The following is a 9,146-nucleotide window of genomic DNA, read 5'->3' as shown; positions in this document are numbered from 1 at the left end:
AAAGATGGACAACGCTGGGAACTTGATGATAGTCCATGTGTTCACTGATGTTTTTAAAGTGACGATATGTTGCTCCCCAGCAAACTCAACATTTAGTGGCACCAAAAATATGACCTCATGACCTTTTGTGTTTTGTTTTGTAGTTTTTTTTTATTATTGTGTTAAACTGTAAAGTAATACTTAACTTTAAAACAAACGAATGCAATGAAGTTCATAATCCATTCATATTTAGAACTCTGCGCATGGGAAAGAGTTAAAAAGTAACAAATGGATTGAACATTTAAATTGGTTGCAATGAGAACGTACTAAATATTTGAGTTTAAAACAGTAATGCTTATAAAGAATGGATGAATGGACGATTTTAATGAAACAGCCTAATGATTTCAACTATTTTTTAAAATACTTATAAAAGGCTGGCATGGCAAGCTTTAAAAATAAATAAATACGCCTGATTTTAGATTATTGTGTTAAACTGTAAAGTAATACTTAACTTTAAAACAAACGAATGCAATGAAGTTCATAATCCATTCATATTTAGAACTCTGCGCACGGGAAAGAGTTAAAAAGTAACAAATGGATTGAACATTTAAATTGGTTGCAATGAGAACGTACTAAATATTTGAGTTTAAAACAGTAATGCTTATAAAGAATGGATGAATGGACGATTTTAATGAAACAGCCTAATGATTTCAACTATTTTTTAAAAGACTTATAAAAGGCTGGCATGGCAAGCTTTAAAAATAAATAAATACGCCTGATTTTAGAGAGAAAAAAATCATCTGAAAGAGATTTACCAGTATATGGACACTGCATTCGCGATATGCTTTACATGTAAAAAGAAACAAAATAGTTTTCCATATTGTTTACAATATTATAGTCAAAAGGGTTTCATACAATATTACAATTTTAATATAGCAACTACAAATGCATTTTAAGTATAGCTACTTGAGCAAATTATAGGGTTGGACTTATGCTTTACTTTATTTGTTTTATATACTATGCGAAAAAAAGAAAATCAAATTTTCTTGCAACATCGACACTTTTTCAAATGTATTTGTGCAATTCCATATCTTTGTCCCTAACTGCAGTTGTGTACGCCTGTGTATCAAGGGTTTTTGCCCAAATAAATGTAGAACGTCTGTAATCGACTTTTTAGAGATGCACTGATAAAAAGTCAACTGTAACTTTGCAATGCTCGTGGCCTAAACCACCTTTTCGCTATTGCCTTCATCTGCGCACCGCTTGAACTAAATCCTTGTTCCTTTGTGTTAATGGTCCGTCCTCATTTGCCACCTAATTGGACTATATAAGACCAATAACAGGAGAGAACTCTCAGCCCAGCAGCCAACGCGAAGAGCCTGGGAGGCCCCTCCTCTCTCCAGACTCTCCACTTCCCATCTCTCCCTTCATCCCATTTGCTATTGTACGTGCCCAATCGCCGTATACTTTCTGCATTTAACTCGGGTGACATTTTTATTTCATCATTAGCATCTGGCGCCAGACAGACGCGGTGAGCATCATTTTCACCAAGGAACTCTCGGAAGATGATCAGCAAGATTAATATTGTTTATCTCGCTCCGCATTATTGTCTTTCGTTTTAACGTCAGTGCTGACCGTAAACAACCGCGTTTAAGTTCCCACTACTGGAAGAGTTTACCAAGGACCTTCAAACTGTTAACAGGTTTTAAAAAAGAAAAAAGACTTTTAGCAATTTTCAAAATATATTATTAGCCCGAATTTCAAACCAACATGCCCGAAACAACCCAGGATACATGTGCTTCGGCGAAAGACTCTCCGTTTTTCATTAAAAATCTTCTTAATTCTGACAGTAAGCCGTCAAAGCCTAAGCCTATTTTGGCATCAACTAAAGCAGGACTTGATGGCAGCTTCTCGCTCTCTCAGGTTGGGGAATTAAACTTTCCTCGCTTTGAGTTGCCGACCCACCGCTTTGCGTTACCGGCTTACCTTGAGCGTGCCTCGGCGTGGTGGTACCCGTACACGCTCAGTGCATCTGCGCATCTTCACAGAACAGAAGGTAAGGTTTGAGCTCTCATGACTGCTTTTTGTGTAGCGTGCATTGATTTATCATAAATAATAGCGTGGTTGTGATAACAAATGTTGGTGCACACGTATGCAATGTTGATTAGATCCAAGTTAGCCCATAGTTTGAAAAATGTTTCCGGACATATTATAAATAATATAAGCATACAGGTAGCAATTTGCATACGCCGTTTACGTTCTTTAAATATAACATTGTAATGTTTTGAAATGGTCGTTCTTTTAAAATGCGATGCTTAAGTTTGAAAACACTGAGATTTGGACAGTACGATCCACACTTGTTTGCACCTGTCATGTGGCAAAGTGACGCGACCTGTGAAACTTGATATGAATATGTTTCTGAAAGAAAACGAATGCTAATTTGAGCTCTCCTACTGTAGCAGCACAGAAAGCGAGAGCCTCCTCACCGATCACAGGCACCGACCGAGATTCACCTGAGCTCGTGCTCAAATCAGACCCGGACGCCAAGGACGATGAAGACGACAACAAAAGTGGAGACGAGATCGTCCTCGAGGAGAGCGACACTGAAGAGGGTAAAAAAGAAGGCGCCTTGGACGACTGGAAGAAGAGCGATGACGGCGCGGACAAGAAACCTTGCCGGAAAAAGAAAACTCGCACGGTGTTCTCGCGGAGTCAGGTGTTCCAGCTGGAGTCCACCTTCGACATGAAACGCTACCTCAGCAGCTCAGAGCGCGCGGGCCTTGCTGCCTCGCTTCACCTCACAGAGACCCAAGTCAAAATCTGGTTTCAGAACCGCAGAAACAAATGGAAACGTCAGCTAGCCGCAGAGCTAGAGGCCGCCAATCTAAGCCACGCAGCGGCGCAAAGGATTGTGAGAGTACCCATCCTGTACCACGAGAACTCGGCCTCTGAGAGCTCCAACACAGCGGGCAACGTGCCCGTGAGCCAGCCGCTGCTCACTTTCCCTCATCCGGTTTACTACTCGCATCCCATCGTCACCTCCGTGCCCCTCCTCAGACCGGTTTGAGGACGAGGGACGACTTTTCTATGTAACTATGTAACTAAAACGATTTTACAAAGACTCGGAAGAGGGAAAGAGAACAGGGGGAAATGAAACAAAGAGACGAATTATTTTTGTTTAGAAAATAATTAAAAAAGAAAGAAAAGAAAAAAAATGTACAAAGACGCACTATCATGCATTTGAGCCCTACATTTTTTTTTATATAACTCATAAAAATACCCATAAAACTACACATGAATAAAGACGAATGTTTAGAGGCCTACATTTCTAATGTTGATGTTGGTTGGTGGTGAATTATAATGACTTCGTTAATTTATTGTCATTATTATTATTATTATAATAACTGCTACGGTTTATCTATGAATATCACAGATCAACTTGTTACCACGTCAAAGGAAAGGCTTTATACCCATGGTTTAATTTCTTTATAGCCCAGGAAAAAAAATCACACAGCCCTAAACACGGATGTGCAATACTACTGTGTATGATCTATATATTAAGGCAAAATATTCTTTTTGAAACTCTTTATTTTAGACACATTTTCTTAACCAAACAGTTCTTAGGTTGAGAAGATAACCGCTGAAAACGATTTTGGTCCCGCGTTCAATGGACAATCATAGGCTATACTGACAGAAGTTGCAGTTAAACTGAAAACACACAAACACGAAGAATAAAGACTTTTACTTTTGTCTATATTATTTACAGATGTATATGTACATGTACAGATATAACGAACCAAAATGAGGAAAGGTGTCATTTGTACAGTAATAGCTACGTTATTATTATTTTTTTTTTTACATTGTATTGCTAAATTCTGTTGTGAAATAAACGGAGACTATTAAAGTCTACATGTCTTGAGTGACTAACCTGACTTTGTGGCACGACTGTTGTGTTGAGGCGAAGAACGAGAAGGCTTCTTTGATGTCTCACAATTTATAATGCTCATGTATAAATTTGGACATGTTGAATGACTAATGCACTTGCGTGAATAGTGATAAAATATGATTTTCAGGAAATAATATAGGCTATATACAAATTAAGAAATAAACATGGGAGACAAAACTGACATAGGCTAAGATCGCACAACCCCCATATAATACTTTTAGTTATAACTAGGAGGCTCGATGTGTGTATATAGCCTAACAATTTTAAAATGATATGGAAATAATTCTGTGCATTTCAAAACATCGAAATATGCTTAAAGGGATGTTAATAAATTAATATATAAATAATTTATTAATTAAATCATTAAGTGGGCTAATTAGTTTATTTATGAATAAACCATGTATTTTTTTCAGTGCGCTTTCCTAAACATTAAAGAAAGTAAAATAATGTTAAAAATAAAATCATTATTTTTTTAGTTACAGCATTATGACATAAAAAACGATGAGCTAATTTAACCGTGCAGCAAAACCGGAATTGTTTCACTTACGCCTCAACAAGCTGAAATACCCATTACCATCTCAATTACAAGCAGGTGCACCATTAAATCTGGCGGATGTTTTGCAAAATCGCGTTGTCAATAAGACAGTAGAATTATCGGTGAGAGCTGGCGGAATTGCATTAAGAGTTTTACCGCTCATTGTAAGAGTATGCGTGCGTGCGTGTGTGTGTGTGTGTGTGTGTGTGTGTGAGTGAGAGAGATAGAGGCGGAAGAGTAAAAACTGTGCTCATTTGTTATGCGTTGTAGTTTAAGTGTATAAAAGCGTGGTAAACGCAAGTAGTGAGTTTACTGCTGGTGCTGTGAAACGCGTGCAAAAATTGAAACACGACCCATTAACTGTAGCTACAAACCTTAAGCCAATGGAAATAATATTATTGACTTGAGTTTAAGAGGTTAGACAACAACTAAATTATATAACAACAACATAAAAAAAATGTATAATACCATTATTATTATTATTATTATTATTATTATTATTATTATTATTAACCACACTGAAAAAAAAGGATTCATTGAATTTACTAAAATTTTTAAGGTAAGTGGTTGCAATCAGTTTATTTGAGCTACATTTCAATAAACAAATTTAGTTGACTAACTTTCAACATTTTTTAAAATTTAAATGTAGCTAAAATAAATTGTTTGCAACCACTTACCTTAAAAAAAATTAGTATCATTTTTTCCCAGTGCACAATAACAAAAACAACAACAAATAATTAACAACTCTTCTTTAAAACGATTCGTCTAAAATGCTCAGATACCTCAAATAATTAAAGGCTTAAGATTCGAGCCTTATTATTATTTTTTAGAAATATTTAAATGATTTAAATGAAGTTTAGCAGTTTGTCACAACAATTAGCCCACAGAAGGTCTACAGGCAACATGTTGGCTATTTCCGTCGTGCGTTTGAATATAAGCCTTTTACTAAAACTAAATGTATAAAATGGTATAAACATGGACCAGTATCGAGAGAACTTTATGGGTCAGTCAGGCTCATCGACAAGCATTGGTCTTCCTATTACACTCTTCCTCTGTAAAGTCGAAATCAACTCTGCGTTGGGTCTGAGCACTCAGCCAAGAGCACATTCAAATACCGCCGCCTAATAATCATAACGCCTATATTGACGTATAATATAATGCAAGCTCAGCACGAGCCCATTACCGTGAATTAATAGATCGCAGAGGCATTATCGCCTGTCGAGTATTGATCGGGTAACGTCTGTAAAATATTGTTTCAAATCAAGGGCATTGTTAACTGTTCTTTTTTTTCCCTGATGGCTTACTGATGACCTTGATCCACTGTCATAAACTGAAAAAAATACATAGCCTATCACTCGATAATTTCCATTTGACCATATCTTTATGCAAAGAAGGGAGGTGGGGTAAACAGATAAAATGCTCTTTGCGCATTAACATAGAAGACAGAGAATAGCATATAGAAGAACAAGAGTTTGAACAAAGAGTGCATACAACCTGTATTTAAACAATCCCCTCCCATAATTTGTTCACAAGTCATCTCTTTCTGGCTATGTGATTATTCCTATTTGCGCAATAGTGTTTTCTTTGTGAATATGACGGGGTTGTCAGCTAATCAAAGCCTGGGCTATTCAAAACGGACGGAACGGTGATTTAACAATTTCGATAAAACACAATACGTTTAGTTAGCCGACCTCACATTTTCGAGCGGAAAGGATAGCAGCTCACTGCGTCACAGGATGAGGCTGACAAAATGGACTATCATCTGCCCTATTGAATTATCTTTCGCTGTGTAGGGGAAAATGTTTTTCAGCGCTCTGCAAAGCACATTTACCCACAATAGACGACGAGAACGTGAACTCAATCCCGTGTATAACGCTTGAGAGGGAGCGGGCCTATCTTTGCTCATTACTTTCTCGAAATGTTTTGGTGTTATTCAGGGAAAAGGATATCTTCTTTTTTGCCCCACCTTTCCCATTTGCCTTTGTGATTGAAAGCGAGCATCAGATTTTCATCAAAGTTATATTAAGTGAAACATAGGTTGCGGGGCAGTCTCTGATTGAAACAGTTTAAATTTTAATTGTGTTTTTAATTTGACATATAGTTGCGGAGAGGAATGACACCACAACGCCGAGGGGCGGTCGATTCGCTTAATTTCTCCCTCAGGGATTGATGAGTATATCAGAGCAGTAGATTGGAAACCCATTAAGACTCAATGGTTAGGTTGTTAATTGGATCTTGATGAATAGAAGCCCTTGGTTGAACTATACTGATCCAATCTTCTTGACTTTCTGTTTTCCAATAAATTACCCAATTCATTTCCAAGCCGTAGATTACATAAATTGTACACCTCCAGGGCTTGAGCTTCCCGCCTGCTTGCTTGCTCTCTTTCTCTCGCTCTCTCTCTCTCTCTCTCTCTGCAAAACCATTTTAGAAAAAATAAAAAGACCAGTCTCAGAATCTTGAATGAAAATCGAAACATAATCAGCGTTTATACTTAGAAAATTTATTGATATAATTTTCTCTGGTAATTTCCTTATCTTAAAGTTGGACATGCCATATATCATAATACACACGTGTAAAGGGCCCTTTGTTTGATATTTATTGAAGCTTGATTTTCAGATCAAAGGCGTCCATGACTTCATCTGTCTTTCTAGCGGAAAGCATTTTTGCCAGAGCTCGATGTGTATGTTCGGTCATTGCTGTCTGCCGCATGCACTGACAGCACGTGCAAAAACGCCTGTTCTGCCGGATTTGAAAGATGTTTAGCTTTGTGAACGCGTGACAGATTGTCCCACAATCGCTGGGTGTTCATCACGCTACACCTGTCTAGGTATTTGTGAAACACATAGATAAATATTGCTCATAATCAATAACAGAAACAACTTTTTGGATTAAACGCGCCTTAACTGCACACACGCACTAATGCTCTTTTTCAAACCTATTTAAACAGCTTTCAAAGAAAATTGTGATAATATCACTCCCTCCTCCCCAAACATGTAGAATATATAATAGGTGAAGGGGCTACATTTCTGGTGTAGGCCTATTGTTTTTGTTTAATATGTCTAAACGGCCTTTAAGCCATCCTGCATCGGCTGACGCTGACAAGCGCAGCGTATAAAACCGGCTCTTTAACGATCATTGCGGATTTCACGCCTTATGTGAATGCGCCATAAATCGTAGGGCCGCTGTGAACTAGACCCTCATATTTTACGCACTAAATGGCTATATGTGGGCATATGGTCGCTCACAATAGGTCTCTTTAACAACCGTTCAAAACAGTTGCAGATTGTGACACTTCAACCACATCGTTTCCATCATCATGTATATGGTGCACGTGTCGTACGTCCAGGGTCTTACTAGACCAAACTAACACCCATTGATATGTTTTCGTTCTAGCCATAGGTACACTGTAAACAGACGCTCTTCAAAATTAAGATTCATCAGTGGTTAATAAACACTCTGCGTATGGCTATGGATCTTTTAAGATAAAATGTTCTTGCTAGTAGGTTATTTTTACTAAATCTACATTTTCCATCACAAAAATAATACATATATAATTATAATAAAAAAATTAAAAAAAGAAAGAAAGGAAAAGAACATTGTAACTGTTTTGAACTGGCATGGCCCAGTTAGTCTATGGTTGGGAGACTCATGTGTGCAGGGCATTATTCCCGACCTTTGAAATTTGTAGTCGGGATCGCTCAACCCTGGCTCCCTCTGGTCCATTAGGTGTCCGCGCGCTGTCACCACGACAAAGCCAGAGCATTTGTTAAGTGTCGCCAGCCTTTAGAAAACGCTAACGAGAGCTAATGTGGCAGAGCCACAGCTGCCCTCGAGACACGAGTCAGGGGTAGGGCGAGCGCACACCCCCAATCAATTAGTCAATCAATTAAACAGGGTCCTGCCCGCTCTAGCCGGCCCGCAGAGGCAGTAGATTAGCCCACCATAATGATCAAATTAATTCTTAAACGGAGATAATGGACGTGGAATGAGTTTATTATTTTCAAGAAAAATGAGATAGGATCCATTATTAGTTCCTAGACTGTGTGTTGGATTATTTGACCAATTTGCCATTTATAGCACAAGACTAGTGGAATTTAAAACGACTGTTTAATAAGATATATGATTTTGAACTAAACCATGGATTCAGATGACTTGTGATTATGAGGTTGGTTATTGTTGTAGGCATGAACTTGAGAACTCCAAGCATGTGCTTGAGATGCCTAAAACTCTAGTCATGAACAAAGGTACCTCTATGGATCAGCAGCATAGACGTCTGTGCAGTGAGTTTGTGTGAGGATCACAGTCCACAGTAAAACCTGTTTAAAAAGTGCTTCTGGATCACTTAAGCTCTTAATTGCATGGTCAAATAGTGTGACAATCTTTTGAAGCGGACAAACAAGCTTTATATTAAAGTTATTGTTACATTTGTTTTAATTATAGTTCAGAGGCCTGTTCACATGAGCCTCCAATACAAGTAAAAATCTTAAGATCAATAAATGAATAAAAAAATAAGCTCGTTATCCTGTAAGCAGAAAAATATTATGTCGATATAAGCAAGCAGGAAATTACTGAAATTAGAAGCAATAATAATCACAATTTATCAAAGTGGAAAACCAGAGGCACGTACATGACAATGAATAATTATACATCCAGTACTTCACAGAAAGCTATTAAAATGTTGAT

The 9,146-nt window shown here is 37.7% G+C and overlaps 1 protein-coding gene across 1 annotated transcript; it reads left to right on the top strand.

Moving 5' to 3' along the window:
• Positions 1-1,422: 1,422 nt before the first annotated feature.
• On the top strand, positions 1,423-3,693 carry hmx3a (H6 family homeobox 3a). Its single transcript, XM_016269988.1, has 2 exons — positions 1,423-2,035; positions 2,439-3,693. Exons 1-2 carry the CDS (start codon positions 1,750-1,752, stop codon positions 3,044-3,046), a joined length of 894 nt encoding a protein of 297 aa, XP_016125474.1. The 5' UTR covers positions 1,423-1,749; the 3' UTR covers positions 3,047-3,693.
• Positions 3,694-9,146: the final 5,453 nt, after the last annotated feature.

Source organism: Sinocyclocheilus grahami, unplaced genomic scaffold (assembly GCF_001515645.1).
Source record: "Sinocyclocheilus grahami isolate Dianchi unplaced genomic scaffold, SAMN03320097.WGS_v1.1 scaffold54.1, whole genome shotgun sequence".
NCBI classification, from domain to species: domain Eukaryota; kingdom Metazoa; phylum Chordata; class Actinopteri; order Cypriniformes; family Cyprinidae; genus Sinocyclocheilus; species Sinocyclocheilus grahami.
The sequence above is the reverse complement of the archived record's forward strand: the minus strand, read 5'-3'. Positions and strand labels throughout refer to the sequence as shown.

Bases quoted from the DNA above. Each gene is read 5' to 3' on its own strand.
- hmx3a (XM_016269988.1), top strand. From the start codon at position 1,750: ATGCCCGAAACAACCCAGGATACATGTGCTTCGGCGAAAGACTCTCCG. The intron at 2,036-2,438 runs GTAAGGTTTGAG...CTCCTACTGTAG, and splicing joins GCATCTTCACAGAACAGAAG to CAGCACAGAAAGCGAGAGCC.